Source organism: Acyrthosiphon pisum, chromosome A2, assembly GCF_005508785.2.
Source record: "Acyrthosiphon pisum isolate AL4f chromosome A2, pea_aphid_22Mar2018_4r6ur, whole genome shotgun sequence".
Lineage (NCBI taxonomy): Eukaryota > Metazoa > Arthropoda > Insecta > Hemiptera > Aphididae > Acyrthosiphon > Acyrthosiphon pisum.
In genome coordinates, this window is record NC_042495.1 from 43,907,610 (window position 1) to 43,928,429 (window position 20,820).

The 20,820-nt window shown below is 27.8% G+C and overlaps 1 protein-coding gene across 3 annotated transcripts in view; it reads right to left on the reverse strand.

Moving 5' to 3' along the window:
* LOC100159506 (cytochrome P450 4C1) overlaps positions 1-17,571 on the reverse strand; it is a 28,465-nt gene extending 10,894 nt beyond the window's left edge. Inside the window, exons 1-10 of one of the 3 annotated variants that reach the window (XM_029489629.1) lie at positions 17,384-17,566; positions 17,127-17,223; positions 7,734-7,840; positions 7,394-7,484; positions 7,094-7,282; positions 6,743-6,812; positions 3,870-3,996; positions 3,688-3,754; positions 1,803-1,984; positions 1,554-1,722 (exon numbers count right to left, since the gene is read on the reverse strand). In XM_029489629.1, the coding sequence (XP_029345489.1) occupies positions 1,554-1,722; positions 1,803-1,984; positions 3,688-3,754; positions 3,870-3,996; positions 6,743-6,812; positions 7,094-7,282; positions 7,394-7,484; positions 7,734-7,840; positions 17,127-17,190 (1,066 nt within the window). In that variant the 5' untranslated portion in view covers positions 17,191-17,223; positions 17,384-17,566. Of the gene's footprint in view, positions 1-1,553; positions 1,723-1,802; positions 1,985-3,687; positions 3,755-3,869; positions 3,997-6,742; positions 6,813-7,093; positions 7,283-7,393; positions 7,485-7,733; positions 7,841-17,126 lie in introns of all 3 variants that reach the window. The other 2 variants (XM_029489628.1, XM_029489627.1) reach the window with 2 other exon arrangements.
* Positions 17,572-20,820: the final 3,249 nt, after the last annotated feature.

Genomic DNA, 20,820 nt, shown 5'->3' on the forward strand with positions numbered 1-20,820 from the left:
TCAATTTTCATATTCTAAAGCATGAAAGTTTTCTGAGAATTTTATTACTTATCTAATTTCAGAAGGGTATAGTTAATTAGTAGTAACTAGGTAAAGGGCAGAGTTATAGCCTCACTAGATATGCAAACACGTATGACACGCATGCACTTAAAAAACCTAAAATATGCTCTAAAAATATATAGTTAATTTTTTTTTAAATGTTTAGTTAGTAAATATTAATAAAATAAAATCACCTCATTTAAGTATATTTCATAGTATTCCCAAATGAATAAAAAATATTTTATATCTTAAGATAGTTTCACCTTTTATTTTTATTGAGTAGAAATATAGTAATTAGTAATTACATTGATTGCTTGATGAACTTAATTTATTTGTTAATCAATTTGTAAATTCTTCTTATGTATATAATACTACGTTGTATGCACGCATTGTGTGGGTGCAGCTATGGATTGTCGACTGTCGTCCTGATAATAAACATTATTGAAAAAATATGCAAAAAAAGACCAAAAATAAATAAATAAATATATCTTAAAAATGGCAAAATATGCAAAAATGTGCAACATAAAGTTACAGATTGGAATTTGTCGTAACATGAAACAAATTTGTGTCTAGTTGGCAGGGGCGTATTTAAGTAGGGGCTATGGGTCCCATTGCCCAGAGCGGCAAATTTTTAAAGATTTAGAGGGGCGGCAAATTTTTATTTTTATTTAACAAATTATTCATTTTTCGTCACACATGTAGGTATTTTGAAAGATTTACTATTTTATTTATAATATTTTTTCACTCTTAACTGGTACAATAATGTTGTTTAAATGTCTAATTATACCTTCCTTGTTGAATGTAACATTACAATTTTAAATTAGTATATATTTTAGTGATGATCAAAATTGGTCTTGGTCTTGTGGTCTCGCAAGACTCTTGCTGCAAGACCAAGACCAAGATGGTAATCGTCTAGCAAGAGCAAGACCAAGACCAAAACAAGACCATCACTGCAAGGCTCTTGCAGTTTTGCAATTAATTATTTTATTTTCCCAAAATCGATAAAAACGTCGAAAGTTGTCTTGCTAATAGAATACTGAATAATGTATGTCCATAACACACCTTTACTTTGAATCGATTATAGGTACTAATAATTGCTGAAAGTCATTACGGACTACGGTAGGTATCATTTTAATAGGAAGTGCGTTTTTATTTTTATTCGTAGCTTGTGTGATTTTTCTGTACTGTACATTGTGTTCTTAAACTAGTGTCTTATACAGTAACTATAGCAAGTTTTAAACGAGTGTAATAAAAATTAAATTGTTTGACTTGTTTTATGTTAATGTTTGATTTATGAATATACTATGTAATATATTGGACTAAGTTTCATCTTAGAGATCATAGCAAAAAACCTACACACAGCTATAACATGTATTTAGTTTTTTTTATATATTCTGTGAAAATAGCAAGAGCCTTGCAAGAGTCTTTTGCAAGACCAAGACCAAGACCAAGATTTTGAATGTCTTGGTCTTGTTTTGATCATCACTAGTTACAATTTACATCATACAACTTACTTATGTGAAGATGTTGTCTAAGCATTCTGGTAACACTAGGAACACTTGGGTATAGTCTTATAGTTTCCTTTATTACTCGATCTAAATATGTCATAGATTTAAGATCTGCCATAGTAGCTTCTCTATCACTATCTCCAAATATTGAATATAATTCTTCTCTTACAGAGTTCTACAGTTGGTAAAGATTAATTTCACATAATATTATTAAGAATACATTAAGCTAGGTTTGTAGAGTATTGACTAATTTACTTGGATATCTTGATTCAATCCCAATTGTATGAAAGCCATTGTCATAGCCGTTGACGATGTGTCATGTCCCTCAAATAAGAAAGTGTCTACTTCTTCTCTAATATCCATATCTGTCATTTTTTCTGGATTTTGTTTCGATATTCCAATTAGAAGATCAAGAAATGATTCTACTCGTTTTTTCCCTGTAAATCAACCCTCGGATATTAAATTATATTTTACTTCTGACTTTTGACTTGAATAGGTATTATTTTTAATATTAATAGGGACCTAAAATCGAATTAATTAACTTTTTTGCTGTATTTGTAATGAAACTATTAAAAAATAAATGTATTCTTTGCTTTACACTTACCTATAACTTATTATAACATATAACATTAAAACTATTTAGTTATAAGTAGTACCTACCTATTTAAAAATAAAACCCATAATTCACACTCGTGTGTCTTATTTTGGGTATCAATCTATTTCTCAGTTGACTGTTATCTCTTCCACTAGTGTAGCTAGGTACCAATTGCTAGAGCGTCCCTACTCCCTAGAACCATTTTAAGGTGTGAAAAAACTAAAGGTATAAACTCATCAGGCTTTGCATATTATAATTTTAAATTTCTGTTGTAAAAATTAAAAGGTGTACAAGTGAGTAGGTACCATTCTGCTCCGATTCTGAGCGAAGACGTTCTGTTAGCCTATATATAACTAAGTATATTCTATAATATTACTGCTACCTATTAAAGTAATTTATTTTGCGATTAATAATACACTGTATTTTACACAGAAGCGTGTCCAGAGTAAAAAAAATTAGGACAGACTCGGTTATCAGAAAAAAATTGTACAATTGGGTAGCAACTATTTTTTTTTTTTAAGTGACCTAACTAATAATAACTAATATTTATTTAGAAAATTGATTTACTTAAAATTCTAGAAAAAAAGAGACACTGCGCAAAGTTGCAACAAAATTGTTCCGTTAAGTACTTGAATCGTTCGATGAATATAATATAGGAAGAAAAATCGAAGTTAAGTGGGTCGTCAATCACCACAATCTCCTCCAGAAAAGGTTGTTAACAAATCAAAACTGTACAAATAACCACGCCAAAGCTGCTATTAGACGTTTGAACGTTCAAATCGGTGTTACTAATCCAACATACCTATTGGTTGTTAATAAATAAATCAGGAAGAGACGTTTTTTATGAGCAAAATAAAATTTGACACACATAACAATGACTCAATTAATCACTTGACATCTTCTGTACAGCAGAGCCGTTCCCTACTTTCCCCTTTTTGATTTTATATTTGTGCATATTTGTCAGTTTTATTGTTACAGATATTGATAATTTAATTATAAATACCTACAAAAAAAAAACAAAACTAAACTCCAAAAAGGGATCCTTTCATCGCTCCCTAGTCCCCCTCAAATACGCCACTATACTCAGAATCATTATTGTATATTATAATTCTAACGTAGGTACCTAACTAATAATGCACTTTACTAATCTTTATTATACCTATATTATTACTTTATTTGTATTTAGTTTATACTTAATATCTGCCATCTGGTGACTGAGCAGTAGCAACGTGAACTTTTTTTCTATGAAGCGACTATTTAAAATAGTACCCACTCATCAATTTTTCCCGTGTTGATGTGGATGGCTAACCCCCACACCATCCCCACCACCAAATCCAATTTATAAAAGTTCATCCAGTAGGTTCCTATCATTAAAATACCCACCCTCACTTTTACATGAAGCTGTCCCTTCATAAAATATCTATTTACGCCGCCACTATACTGACTGTTGATGGTCGGTAGGTATATTATTATATTAATTTGTAAGGTTTTTAGTATTATATTTTATAAGCTAGGTATCTTATAAATTATATATTAGTAAATTACCAAAACTTAATTCTTCAGTTTCTAAACAATTGACGGATTCAAGTTTAGCTCGCTTTTCTTTAATCACCTAAAATTAAAAATATGTAGGTAGGTATATAAAAACATAATTTATTACTAACAATTATTATTTAATTTATTCATTACATATAATTTATAACACATTATTTTTAATTTTTACTTACGTTTTCAGTAAATGTATGTAAAATTTTGAGAGATTTATTAAAATCCCTTCCAATTTGACTCAGATTAAAAATACTTCCATTCCAAAGCCAAAATTTGAAAATTCGTTTAATCGTAATATCAGTTACTCTGAAATAGATAAAATATGTTGAGTAGGTACTAAAGACCTGCAAGGGTCAGGCCGGTTAGGTTAGGTTGTAACCGTAGTGACATTGTACCGGGCCGGGCCTTTAAAATAAAATAAAGGGTTTGACCGGAAATTTTTTATAAAATATTTTGGGCTGGGCCGGCCTGGACTTCGAATAATAAATCAAGGATTGGACCGGGCTCTTTAAGGATTTTTCTTCGACAATAATTAATAATCATAATTTAAAATAATAAATAATAATGATAGAACTGACGTTGGTATAAACTACAAATAGATACAATCATAATGAATATACCTATATATATCTTGATTAGTGGGTTGTGGGTATAGTAAAGCTATTTATATACCATAATAAATAATAATATGTCAATACAAAATAAAACAATAACATTAAAATTTAAAAGTATTTTCTGTTAGATCTAGCATTCTAGCTAGTTTTCATCAAACTACAGATAATCTAAGACCGTGGATAAATGTAATACATCAACGCCAGTTATCACTGTTATCATTAAAATATGGCATGTGAAATTGTTTACACAATTTTTAAACGAGTTCTAAAAAAAAAACAAGACGACTGGGCTTTTTTTTGCAAAATGTTATGCACAAGCCTTAAAATAAAATATGCCGGTTTTTATCAGTGTTTTGGACCGAGCCGGGCTGGGCTTAAGAAAAAAAATTTTGGGTTGGTTTGAACTTTTTATGAGCTTAGAATTATTTTCGTGCTGGGCCTGGGCTTTTTTTTCACAAAATGTTTTGGACCGGGCCTGGGCTTTTTTTCACAGTATTTTTTGGACCAGGCCGGGCTGAGCTTGAGGGTAAAATTGATGGACCGGACCAGGCCAAAAATTAGGTTGAGGACACTTTGTACGGTCACCTAGAAATAATTAAAACCGTGGACAGTTTGTACTATTTGATGTAGGAAAAAATTTATACATATCACATAATTTGTTATTATAAAACACATGTAGTGAAGAGACATAAATAATAATACCTAATATTAATAATAGTTATGATAATAATTTTCGTGCTATTTACAGGCTTCGTCCATTTTTAACGTACGCACAATAAACAATTATAAATTATAATAGAGAAACAATAAAATTGTATTAGAGCCAGTGTCGCAACTAGAGATAAAAGGGCCCAGGTGTGAGTCATAGACCCCCTATTTTAAACCTTTGTCTTACAAAATTGCATAGCACCAAAACTGCAATTAAGGGTGGGCTTACAACTCCCTGGTAACAAAAAAACCCAGAAAATAATAAAGGCACATGGTTTTCCATCACAGGAAGCTAAACATTTTTATTTTGGCTCTTCAAATAATGTCTATACCTATATAGTGCATACCAAGTAAAATTTTAAAAATGTTTACTATGTAGGGTGCTATACCCTATAATAATGATTTGGGTACGCAAGTGATTATACGAACGTATAAAATATTACATTTTTACACAGTGGGGCTAAACAGAATTAAGGAGGGGGGGTCATATAAAGAAAATAAGTGGGTTGTTTATTGTTCTTTAGGGCCGGTTCAAAATGTATGCTGCACCCAACACAAAATCCTGCGCATGCCTATGGCACAGCTCCTAATATATTGTTTCAAAGATAGATGAAAAATATTAAAAATCTATATTCATAATTTTTTTTATAAACTTTTAAAGTTAAAATATTGACAACATGCGTAAAATGCATGAAAATGTTTAAATAAATTTGTGTTAAAAATAAAAAAAAATTGTCTTTTTAAATCTAAGACTTTTTTGTAATTCAAAGATAACTGTAGATACATGAAAATTTCACTAAAACAATTTTATCAATATTTATTCCTATACTTTGGCTCGTTTTAGCTGTTTATGGATAATTTCAATTTCAATTTTTTTAGTTTTATTCTATGAATATCAATAAAGTTTTATTTGTGAGGCCAAGTTATAGTTAAAAATGTAGCTATAGAATAAAATGTTGTATAAAATGTTATCTTCTTAAGTATAATCAATACTGACAATACTATAATAACATAATATATTAGATGTTGGACGCGTGTTGCAGGTATCGAAAAATTTAAATTTTTATCATGTGTTGTATATTGGAAAAAAAGTTCATATTAGTTTAAAATTTAAAACCCTTTGTCTGAAAAGGGTCCCCTAAATATGATGATGGAGCTCTTTTAGGGGTGCGGTGCACCCCCAGCACCCCCGCTAATTACGGCACTGATTAGAGCAGTTAGGGGAGACACTGAAAAAAAATGGCACTAATACGCCTAGACTCCCCCCACCCCTTTTTTAATTTATCTATACGGTAAGAAATAAATGTTCAAAAACTAAAAACAAACTGAAAATTGAAATATTATATTAAAAAACTTAAAAATGTTACAACTTCCTTAAGTTTATAATTTAATATAATAATAAAAAATGTACACATTTTTTTCGTATCAGTAGGTATAGTTAATAATTCCATCGTATTCAAAATGGTATTAATTAAATCATTAGCCATGGCCCATGAGGACAAATTAATATAAAAATATATCTCCTGGTTTATTTATAATGTACAAAGTTTCCGCGATCGATTTTTATCAATTTATTTTCACCGTACAAAATGTCCGCGGTATGCAACTCAAACAATATAGATAGTACAAAGTGTCCGTTTACCAAAAATGTATTGCCCTTGCAGGTCTGTAGTAGGTACCAACACTACCAACAACATTTTTTCATTTACAACTTAAAAAACCATACATACGTATTTATTGCTTCAACGTATTCTAGAGATTTACCCTCTTGAGATCGCAATTCAGTTCCCATTATTGTGTCTATAACATAATATTTAAATGGTATATTATAATCAACACTAATATTATAAAAATAAATATGTGATGTTTATTTTATACAGTATATATACTCCTTTTCAAAAGATAATATACCGGTTTCGCGCATGTCCAATGATTTGATTGGTGCGTCGAAAATCATGTGATCACGCTAACAATGGGAAATTGGTGGGAATGCGCGCCGCCTGACATAAATTGGTCGCCGACCGGTATCTTCTCTTTTGAAAAGTAGTATAAATAGGTAATAATATGAACAATTAACTCACCGCAAACAAGGTCTAATGCACAAAGTGTCATATGAGTATAAATAGACACACGTTGATTATTACTTGCCATATTTTCAAGTTTTTTTGTTAAACATTGAGCATGTTTATTAAACGAAGAAATGTACGTTTCCAGTATTTTAAAGTGAAATGTATATGTTAGTAGTTTCCTTCTCATTTGCCATTTTTGACCTATTTTATATGCATATTACATAGAAAAAATATATATCAATTAATGTAGGTGGATAAGCAAGATATATAGGTACAAGTGCTATGAGTATTAAGATTTTCTGTTTTAATTACTTCCACTTGTTAGAAGACCTTTATTCAACCAAGGCTTAAGCAATCCATATTCTGGTCCTTTGTTTATATGTTGTGGACTGGATAATAAAACCTGAAAATATTTATGGAGGTAGGTACCTCATTATTTGATTCATATTGTATAAATTATACTAGATTAATAAGCTAAGTCTTAGAATTTTAAGTTACACCTGACACATTTTGATATTTATGTTATATAATTATGATATTTATGGGTTACCTACGTTTATCTATAATAAAATAAAATATCTAAGAATATAATACCTAATAATTTAATAATAATGATAAAATTCTTAAATGCTAATAAATGTAAAATAGGTACTTTTATATCGTTTGGATCGTTTAACAATACGTATGAATGACCCAATAAATGAATATGAACCAATGATCCATGTTGCTTTAAAATACTACTAAGAAACGGCAAAACATCTGAAAATAAAATAAAATCCTGTATATAAATATAAAAACACAATAATGTTATTCAAGGGTATATTTATTAGTCAGGTATCTTAGGCAGTAATGTAGTATCATAGGGTGAAACATTTATTTATTAGGGGCGCCCCTAAGCCTAAACGTAAAATGCTATCATCAAAAATTTCTTGTGACACCAATTTCATTTTTTATAAGCTAATTAAGGCTTCAAATGAAACAAAAAATATCAAATTCGTTGGCAGTTTTATCAATTAAAAATGAATTAATAAATTCTTTACATTTTGAGGAAGTTGCTGATAGTTTTGTGGGGAATAAACCAAGATACAAGCTTCTTTAAGATTTACGGTTTAATGTTTCTACTACGAGCATGTTTTAATATATTTATATATCATACTGGCTATTACATATTTAATGAGGAACATATTTTTTAATTGATTAAGTACCTAATAAAGAAATTGTTTTGTAAATTGTAACCATTAAACCATGTGATATTGTTAATTATACAATTATTACCTTTCTTAACATGCGATAAATCTGATAGGTATAGAAAAAAGTTGGAGCATATTGGGCAAAATATCTTACATGCCTAGGGGTGAAACATATTTAAATCCGCCACTGGATGTCATTTAGGTAAAATAATGTAGGCCATAATAATAATGATAAGGTCAAAATAGTTGGCATATAATAGATCCTCAATTATCATAAATGTATTTTCCTATTTATGTAGGTTTAACCAGCAAAACCAATTATTTTTTACCATCAATTATAAGTTATAAGTTATAAGTTATAAGTTTAATCTCTTTTCTATGGTTATAACCCTAACTTCCAATCCTAATATTATCTATATTATTTTATATCTAGCCACTAGACATCTTCAACAACTTTATAAATATATGTTGTATCTTGTAAAATTTAGTTAGGATGTAAAAGGATAAAAAGTATTGTTTTTAAAATGTCACATTATTTTGATTATATATTTCTTACATTTTTATTGAAGAACATAATCTTATATATTAAAAAGTATAAGTGCACGTTATCTGTTAACAAAATTATCTCTATAAAGGAAAATTACAATGTTGCACTTTATAATATACAATGATATAAATATATATATTATATATTATATTTAAATACAGTGGACTACTCACTTTGTGAGTTGCCTTACGACACAGTTTACCGTTATACGTTCGTAGGTTGGTACATAGCTTATAAAAATGAAACAAAATATAATGTGTGAATATAAATAAAATAAAATAAAATAGGGGTATAGTATTTACAACAAATACTAGAGGACCTGTAAAATAATAAAACCTTGATAACCTTCACTATTAAGCCGGTGCACACCAAAGCAGTGCGGTTGCTGTGCGAAAGAGGTTGCAGATTGCAGAGGGTCATGGCAGTATTTTTCAATACATTGGTCTACGCCCGATCTTATGTCCCAGAGCTTGTGATAAGGAATTTTTAAAAATGCCCAACATATTTTTCTAGATTCATGTGAAAAAAAATGTTCTGATCGCTTGATAACCAATATAAAATATTTAGGAAACTAAAAATTATACTCATGCTATATTTCTCAAACCCGGATTCAGAGGAGAAGGGGGGGGGGGTAAAGGGACTCATGGCCTCAAGACTACAATGGTAAGTTTACAATTATAAATAGTCTATAAATAGTTACTATTATTACATAATATATCAACAATGTCAATATTATGAGCTAGTACGTTTTTAGTACAAAAACATGTCGTACAGGAAAAACTCTCACGCCCTGTAGAATAATCGGTTTTTTTTAAATAAAAGAAGAAAACATACCTACTAATTTGAATTATGTACAATATTTGCTATTTTTCTACAACTATTACAAATTAAAATGAAAATTCGGATTCAATTCGGACATACCAACAATTTATAAGGAGCTACATTGTATTACATTTTCTTTAGTCATTTTCTTTAGTTTCTATGATCCAGACAACCATAAATAATTGTAAGCATTTCATTTTCTTTTCATAAAAATATTTATTAAAACCATTTAGAGAACGAAAATAATCCGTGCGACCAAGCTCAATTACGTTAGTTAATACGGTAGTGGGTAATTGTCCAAAATTACAAATTTCCGTTGTAAGTTGTAACTGGTAAAACACTAAATTTGTCCGATATCAAAAATATCCGAAATCAAAATAATTTATATCGAAATGGAATAAAATAAAAGCATAAATTAGTTTATTAATGTTTATTAATTTGTTAAATTAGCTGGTAAAAGAGAAATTTGATAACATCCAGAAAAAAAATATACATTAATTTGTGCAAACTTTCAGACTTCAAATTTCAGAATTCAAAAAGATATAATATAAAGGATAACAATTAAAAACAGTAGGTACATATATCTACTGCAGGGTGATTCACCAAGGATGCTTATTACCATAATATATTCTTTTAAAAATGAATTCGTTTAAATTTTAAATTTTTTAAGTATATATAAGGATACTTATGTTTTCAAATACTTAGATTTTTGCACCATATAAGGAATATACCTGCAGGGATACTAACTACTTTTTTCCAAATAACAACCAACATTTTTGTAAAATATTAAGCAGATGAATATAATATTTAATCCAGTAAAGTAGTACTAGTATCTACTTGCTTTTTAGATTCACATAAGTCAAATTAAAACATTTTTTTTAGACCACCGTCGTAGATAGAATCTATTCATATACAACCAAAGGTACTTTAAGCTGATATTGTGTTCTATCAATTCATAACTGGAAATTTTTTTTATGTCTATTCTTGCTACTTATTTGCACTTATAATAGGTAGGTACAAGTGTAAAGGTGTATTAATATAATAATCAAACTAGCTATTGTTACAACTTATAATTTACTATTTACAGGAAGTATAAAAAAAACTCAAAATATGTGACTGTAATCATTAAACGTTACTAATAAATTATAACATCATTTATACAAAACAAAAATATTAAATTTTAAATGATATTCAAGTGGGTACGCAAGGTCAATATGAAATTATTATTCTTGTATGATCGCATTGATTTTCGTTGCAAATTATTATTATTTATTTACATACCTACCTAAATGTTAATAACAATCGAGATAACAATATTAAAATAATATGAATATATGATAAACCTATGGTTGATATTTTAAAAAGGTATTTTTTAAGGTACCTCTGAAAATATAATAAATAGTAATACCTACCATAATAAAATAAAATTTTAAGTATTAATAAGCACCTTTTTAAGTTATAATAATTAATGTAAGTAGTATCTATATCTCAAAAAATAAAACATTATATTAATACATTTAAATACCAGTAAAATAAATCCAAATTTTACAATAGTTCAATTTCTTACCAAGTTTTGGGTGTATAATAAAGTGAAAATTAAAAATATTCATAACTCATTTATAAACTGAATTATAGTAAATACCCTTTATACAAACATAATATAGATAATGTTCTTACCATTAAGTTTCATAATAGATCGATACACTTTTAGTTTTAAAACTGACGAACCTATAGTTTATAATCTAGTGTATAAACTGGAACCACTGAGCGTAGATACATTTGCTATGCTACGCACTTAAGTAAGGCGGAGACAACAAATGAGTGTGTTGCGCCCTCTTAACCTTTTCTATATTTGGCGGTAGAAGCAAACGTGATCTTTGAGTTAATACTGACTCCATGATGTATGCATATTATTTATAAAATGTTCTAAGATTACGAAAATAATTGCCAGAGTTAAAATTCTTGGGTTCTACATCCCTTACCAAAACTATTAACTTAAAATAACCCGTGGACCCTCACGTTACATCAGTAGTTTTAGATTCTGGGCGCAAAGCTAAGAATGTTATGGCTTCACAACGACGTGTGTTTTTTTCTTAATATGTATCCATGATTGGAACTATCGCGGTGAGCCAAATAAACCAATCATAAACATTTTCTACCCAAAATTATTTACATCCACCACCATATATTTTAATAGGTTGAACCATTTTTTAATACAATAGTATAAAACTTATAGGTAAGTAAGTACCAACATACCGTAGAATAGTATTCGAATAGGTTCGTGGTGTAACATGTGACATAATATTTTGATAATGACGATAAGTTTCAATCAGTCCATACGGATACGATTAATATTTTTATATTCCAACAAAATAACTAAAATGATTATACAAAAAAATTGTTATTTTTTGTAAATATCTGATTTCGTCAAAGTTTGAACTTCAAATGTCTATAAAAATAATTGTGTTTAATATGTACTTTTGAAATTTTTAAGCTATCTAATGTACACAAATCTTTGGGGAAACTATTGTTTTTAACTTTCAATCTTTTTAACTCAGAACATAAAATCAAATATTATTTTAAGCCAAACATCAGGCGACAGGTGGTAATCAATTCTCTCAGAATCAAAAGATCATAATATTAGAATAAAATAAATAGTTACATGCATATTAAAAGGATTATTATACGATTGAAGGTTTTAGGTTGGTGAAATGAGTATAGGTTTAATGAGAAAGTTACTTATTAATATCGCTTAGTTTTTAACACTTATGTGTAATATTTAATCAAAATCTTCTGCTCTCATCAATCATTTGTAAAAAAAGTCTACAATAAGACTGTAATGCAATCACATTGAATCAGAATATAAGTAACTGCTTTTAAAGCAATAAAGTTGTACCTATAATGGTATAAGTAATAATATTTTGTAGGTACATAGTACCAACACTATAATCGCCGTTAGGTATACGCTGTATAATATTATGTATAATATACTAAATACATAAGTACAATATTGTACAAGGTACTACTCAGGTAAGTGGTAACATCTAATGACCAACTAAAAGCGCTAAAACTATAGTACAATAAACACTTCAGTCTTCACATATATTATAAAATTTATCAATTATCATGTAGGAACAAAAATGCTTACATAAATTATTAATAAATTGAATCCATATTAAATTTTAACTGTATACATATGGATATATTATAGAAAAATGAATAATGAACTGGACAGAGTTTTGTCTCACTAAATAACTGACATTAAGATAAATAAATTCAAATTTTGACCAAGACCCGCAATATAATTGGTCTACGAAAAGTTAACTTATAGGTAGTACACTAGTACTGGAAAGATACATTAATATAAGTGCTTAAGTGGGTATACAAATCGATAAAATAATAAATGTTAAGTATTTCTATAAGCTGCACTTGGTAAATCACCTGCATAAACTTATCAATCATACTAAAAAAACTTGTTCTGCTGAAGAGTGCATTTCGAGCGTATAATGGTTTACTGATGTCTTAAATTCAAATTCAATACCTAAATAATTATTTTAGCCAATAGGCACAAGAAAAACGATTCTGCAAGTTGTTTGGAGTCAAGTTTCTATTTTATTTCATTTTATTTGTTATTTATTTTAAACTTACGGTTATGTTTTATGATCGAAGGTCAGATATTTATTAGATATTTATCTATAGCAGCCCAATGTAAAATAACAATATTATCAAGTAGGTACTGACTAACTAAGAAGTACAAAATACAATACAAGTATACAACAGTGATGCATGGTGGACACGTATTATTGCGTACCAAGATGGCAATATTGTTTATAATACGTATACCTACATATAATTTTTAAATTCATAATCTATAACAATATAATATTAAGGGGACTTACAAGCGTACAACGTATGGCAAATTGTAAGTTCACAATAACACATTTTACTCACTGTAATTTCTAAAATTATAGTGATTTACCTTATACAATTTAAAGATAAGAATATTATCTAGGGTATCTCGTAGGATTTTATTGATATTATTATTTTTAAATTTTAAGTAAATTAAGATTATTATGAAATATAAAAATTTCAAAAAGGTCATAGCTTGCTCTTAATAAAATATCAATAAAAGCCTCCAAGATGCTCCAAATAATAATCTTACCTTTACATTTTATAACAGGTCAATTCACTATAATTTTAGAATTTACAGAGTAAAATGCATTATTGTGAACGAACAATTTGTAAGACGGAGACAGCTTATGTGGGTATGGTGTTCTCCTTACCGACGATTGTTAGTCAATAATTTAGTAAAAATATTTTTTAAAAAAACGTACTGATTCTACGTATTTTGTGTTACGAGTTACGACCTACAATGATAAGCCAAATTTCATAAACGCATTTGACGTTTCCATTGACGATTAAAAATTAAAAAGCTTAAAAAAACAATACATTTTCAATTTTGATAATTTATCATTTTTACCAGTAAAAAATAATAATATTTTATAAAATCAGTAATTTTGCTATTACTAATATTGTAAGAAACTGGTACAGAAAATTTAGGAGTGTTAATTTTTATATTGGGAGTGCTAAGCCCTAGTTCCTCCCATGCAGTGCACTGTCTAGTGATATAATATTTTAAGTCGGGTAAATATTTAAACATAAATTCAATCAATCCAGGAAATTGTATTTTCTAAAAAATATTTTAGCATATTAATAATGAATAATATTATGTATTTCTTAAATTAAATTTTATTTTATCATATTTGTTGACGAGAAAATATCAATCATTTAAAGTAGAGTTCAAATAAAGCAAAAATATTTACTTAATTCAAAAATACAATATTTTTTTTGTTTTATTTTTTCAAATGTTTTATTATTTTCAATATTTATGGATTTTTATGTAATTTGTAATTTATTTTTATAAAATACTAAATTTTTCTATAAAAGTAGTTGAAGCGAATTGTTGTAGATGAGACAACTATTTAACTTAAAGGTGAATATTTCCAAAAAAACTAAACAAATAACTTTTGTATATTTGGCTTATAGAAAATGGAATATATCCATAACTTTGTAGCTGCCATATAACTAAATTAAATTAAATATAATTTTGAATTACTGTAAAAAAATTACGAGGAACCTTGTATAACATTTTGAAATTCTTCGACTATATAATATAAGAAATAAACGTTTATTCAACAAAAAAATTAAATATCAAGACTAAAAATTCAGAGAATTTAAAATGTCGATAAATACCTCAAAAAGACCCACAATATCTTGAAAATTGTACCACGTCTAGATATCTTGTAAATATCTGGGGAAAATTATAGCTGTCTAAATTTATTCATTTTTGAAATATAATAAAAAAACACCCATAAGTACCAACATGATTATTTTTTTTACCCGTCAGATACCCTCTCAATTTTAAAGGCTAAAAAATTTGTACGCTACAAAAAGTAGTTTCTTAAACACACTCACACACACGCATAAACATATAATTGTAAGACAATAAATTCATTGCGTCGCTCAAAATCTAATCATCTATCACCAAGAATCTGATCATATTCTACACATCTATAATTTAATCTTTCAACACCTAAACATTCAATGTAGGTATATAGGTATATACCTAAATATAATGTACGTGAAATGTATTATAAATTGAGATTATCTAAAAATATATATATTTGCACAAGCTGATGAAATCATAATAATACAGGGATGCTTTTTACTAAAAATATATCCTTATCTGAGATCAATCACGTGTCTAAGACAACGAACTAACAAATAATGTACACCGTTATACATATAGGAAATATATTGTTTTATATAATTAACCGCGAGAATTAAATTTATATTGAGTTTAAAGATGTTAAGTAATTGTGTGTTTGTCAAATATTGACTTAACAATATTTATTTTACTCATTGTAATAATATACCTAATATACATTTGAGTTTATAATGGATAAGTTCAGAGAAAGTTGACAACATTTTCTTTATATTATCAGCAATTTTCAGTTGACAAGATAATATATTAAAGTTTAAAATAGCATTAGGTGTACAATAATATACATTTACAGTGAAATAACGAAATGTGAAATCAGTTATTAATATTTATTATTTATTAACTATATAATCAAGTAAGTACCGGTAGGTACCTACACGGCTACACATTAGAAACACATTATCCAATACATATGGATACGTATAATAAAACAATGCAATCAATACGTCAGGCTATTTATAAGGTTTGGGTCAAGTAATTTGTAGCTAATTATCACACAGTTAAATGATTTTATTTAAAATATATTATATTTTAATGCTTTGAGTATAACCTACTGGCTACTACCCAGTTTATACTAGCTATATAATGGGTACTAATATAATTATATGACTTTTTAACCAATTATAGTCTGAGCCCAATATTTATAAACTGTATCAACATATTTATAAAGTTAAAAAATGGAAATAACGTGTTTAAGCCCTCCCAAGAAGAAAAACAAAAAAAATTAACAAAAGCGGGTAAGTGGGTGTCGCTCTGCTGTATAGTAGGTTACAAGTGGGTCATTGTAATGGTTGGTACCTATTCAATTAGAATTCAATGATATAAAATTATTGTATACAAAAAAACGATTCTGAGTGAAGATGCTATAATATTGCAAAAGATATTTTATGATATTAATGTGATTAAATTAATTTATTTTAGTATTAGGCATTAGTATCTACTGACTACTACAGTAGGTTAAATTAATTTTTGCCAAAAATGTTACATTTGAAAATGTCAATGTGTATATAAAAGTAAAAATAATAATATACTCCAACTTTCATGTATAATGATATAATATAATATAATACAATTGCTATTCTTGGTTTTAATATGTAATTTCGTCCAAATTTGAACTTATAATGTAGGTATGTAAAAAATAACTGTATATACCTATATACTTTTTTAATTTTTTGGTGATAGTATGAACTATTTATGAGAATCCTTGTTTTACATTTTTAATCCCTAGTTATAAAGTTTAAGATTTTATACATTTTTACCTACTAAATAATTAACTCCTCAAAGTACCAACTAGATTCACTATCCTATTCTAGAAAAAATACTGCTGAAGAAAATCAAAGAGTTTTTACTGCCCCAAAAGGTGATGATATACAAAAAAACACAAATCATTGTAAAATCAATACATTCATCGCTTCTCTCAGAATCTAAAAAAAAAATCACGATTAAAAATATAAATAGAGGTACGGTGGTATTATAAGTTTAATGAGAAAAGGAATATTACATTATTTTAAATCCATAAATTATCTTTTTTTTATTAAATTAAACACTTTCCCAAGAAAAATCTTACGCCACTGATACCTATACTACTTTTAATTTATCGATAGGAATGTTTTTAATACAAAATAATTCCAAATAAGTTCTTAAGATAAACCAGCAATAAATTTTTAAAAAAAAACATTAAAATAATTTTTTTAAGTTACTGACCTTTGGGCTTAAGTGTAGATAGCTTATGCGATAATTTTAAATCAGTCAAATATCCTCGTGGCATGGATGGTAATTTTGCGCACAAGCGGTAATGTTCCTTGGATTTCCGAGCACAGAAACACGTTGTAAATATTAAAATTAAAATTATAAAAATTAAAAATAAACTTAGTATCAAAATAATTGTCATGATGTTAATAGGATAACAACGAAAGAATAAAGATTTAAAGTAAAATTTTAACAGCAAATCAAATAGCTACCTAGTTAGGTGGAACACTGTTGGTGGGCTACGTACAAATAGATAGGCTGACAGCGTTATAATATTGAAGAAATGGTTTACGAATGTCTCTTAAAATAATAATTATAATAAGGAAGTGTTATTAGTGGCGGGGATTATTAATACATTACGGAAACAGACATCGGGAAAATATAATATAACCATCCAGTCACCACGCTGCACTATATTGGTATATTGCCGTATTGGTATCTCGTATACAGACGTATAGGTACTGCACACTCCACTAATTTGGATAATTGGTGCATAAATATTCCGAACGTGGAACGGGTAATAAAATATTTTGTTTACAATAACATCACATTTTGTGTAGACGAGCGAATCAATGTAAATGTGTATATTACTATAATACACATGACCATGAAGTCATTAAAATAATCAATATATTTGAAAAATATGGGAAAATACATTCTAAAAATTATACACATACTTACCTAAATGGGATCGCTGAATCCAAACATCGTACCTATTCTTTTTAGATTCTGAGTGGAACGATGAATATATTGATTTTACAATGATGTGTGTTTTTTTTTTATTTTTTTTTTTATTATTTTTTTTGTGTTTGTGTACACGATAAGTAGTCGAAATAATGCTACGATTTTCAACTTCAGTATCTTGTTCGATCAGAAAGTGAATATCGTTGGTGCATTGGGGAGGTCAAAATTTAAATTTCCCGGTAGTTTTCAAAAGCGCCCGGAAAAACAAAAGAAAAATTAAGGAAAAACGAGAATTTTTACGCAAAATCAATTTTTCAAAAAATTGAATTTGGTTTTTGGTGTAACTTTAAAAAAAATTACCGTAGATACATGAAATTTTGACTGAATGTTTATCTTAACATTTTATATACACCATAACATTTTCAAAATATTTTGACTTATTTTGAGCTCTTTAAGGACATTTTTTTTTAGTTTTTTTTCTAAATATATCAATAAAATTTTATTTGTTGGATAAAAAAGCTTGAAAATTTAATAGAAGGCTCCTAGTATATTGTTTCAAAGGCAGATGAAAAATATTAAAAATCGTTAGTCACAGTTTTTTTTTATAAGCATTTAAAGTTCAAAAAATGACAAAATATGGAAAAATCGCGAAAATTTGCAAATTATTTCGAGTTAGAAATTCATAAAAATTTTTCTTTTTAAATCTAAGATATGAAAGTGTAATACAAGATTCCTTATAAGATTATCTACCTTTATCAAACAAAAAATATCTATAAGAAAGTCAAATTAAATTTTTATGATCGTTTGAAATTCAAATTTTTACAACATTGGATATTCACTCGATTTGTCATGTAGCGATTTCCTTATTTTGTTGTAATTCAAAAACGAATAACTGCAGATACATGAAAATTTTACTGAATGTTTATATTAGCATTTCCTGTACACCATAAAATGTTGACTCTTATTGAGCTGTTTACGGACATTTTCAGTTTTAAATTTTTTTAGTTTTTTTTTCTATAAATATCAATGAAGTTTTATCTGTTGGGCCAAAAAGTGTATAAATTTAATACTAAGCTCCTGATATATTGTTACAATGTCAGTTGAAAAATATTAAAAATACATAGGCACAATTTTTTTTTATAAGCATTTAAAGATCAAATTTTGATAAAATTTATCAAATTTTAATTTGAATAATTATTTTGTAGTTAAAAATTTATAAAATGTTCAATTTTTGTTTCTAAGAATTGAAAATTTAAAACAAAATTCCACGTAAGTAATTAATTCTGTTACCAAAAAATCTAAAAAATACATTTACACAGTTTATTTTTATAGTCATTTTAAGTACAAATTTGGACGAAATTACATATTAAAAACCTAGGATAACTATTTTAGTTATTTTGTTGTGATTGTATAATATTATTCGTAGGTACTTAAAACTTCTAAAGTATACTATTATTTATCTATGATAGTACCACGGTTTTTTGTTGATGTATAACGCGTTATAAGTACATTATAGATATTATGATATGATTAATTTGGAATTTATTATACCTAGGTATAGGTATAGGTATAGGTCAATTTTTTTTTAATACCATAGATAAGTATATATATGTCTAATACATGGACTGATATACCGTCTCCGCTCAGAATCGTTTTTCTTATACAGTGATATTACTGATATTATATCATTGAATTCAAATGTAATACTGTCCATTATACAGTGACCCACTTCTAACCTACTGTACAGCAGAGCGACATCCACTTACCCACCTTTTTAAAGTTATTGTATCCAAAAACTGCACACCTTAAAATGAATATATAATATTTTTTAAAAATATAATAATATATAATGTAAAATGCATTATTTATTACTTATAAACATTTAATTAAAATTAGTAATTATGAATTTAAATTTAAAAACATAAAAATTATGACAACTAAGTGTGTGATATTTTGATATGTAGGTAATGAACCAATAAAATATTGTATGCAGTTTGGTTCGTTGACCTTTATGAAATCAAAATCATAAGTAGGTACCTATACGGTTTTTGGATTCAACCTGCTGCAATGTATTTAGATTTTAGACAGCCAAATAGGTATACTTGTATCAAAGCATCAAAGGTAATAAATATTTAGGTTTGGTGGCTCACCAGACAAATCATTACAATCGGCCATCGGGGACAATAAATTACACTCCCCCCAGGTGTGTTCATGGGGGGGGGGGGCATAAGTCGTAAGATGTTCTGGTATTCAAGACTAAACATTTTTCGCCTCTCTATGGAATTGACCTGAAGACGCCTCTGACTCCCCATCCACAAATAATTAATATACTTAATATATCCATAGCTTAATTAATTTAGTAACACAAATTTTACAATTTTTTCCTCGACACGTTTGTGTTGTAAATGTACGATAAGTATTAAGTTGCAGTTCCAATTTTTAGCGTTTTAGCTATTTGGTTTGGAGCGTTGCAAGTATTAAGGAGTAATATTTTGGCGATTTATATAATTATATGACATGTATATTTGGGCTGTGTCAATGTATGAGTAATAAATTTAGTATTTACATAAGAGGGTGTAATTTACTATCGCTTTAAATGATACACGTTTTTTGTTCCTAACCAATTTTTCATAAAGTTTTTGTTGTCATTGCTACTTATTAATCTTATTTCCTTTTTAGATTCTGAGCGGAGTGAAAGAATGTATTGGTTTTACAATAATGTGTGTTTTTTTTCTGTCCGTCAGCAATATTTCGGATAGTAAGCATGCTTCGATTTTTGAGATCAGCATCTATTCTGATAGAAAAGTGAACCTAATAGTTGGTACTTTTGGGAGGCCAAAATTGAAAATTTCAAATAGTTTTAGAAAGCGTTGAGAAAAACTATCGATAAATTACGAAAAACCGCTAAAAATGGGATTTTAATTTCTAACGATCTGAGCGCACGGCAGTGCGCCAGGCCAAGTTA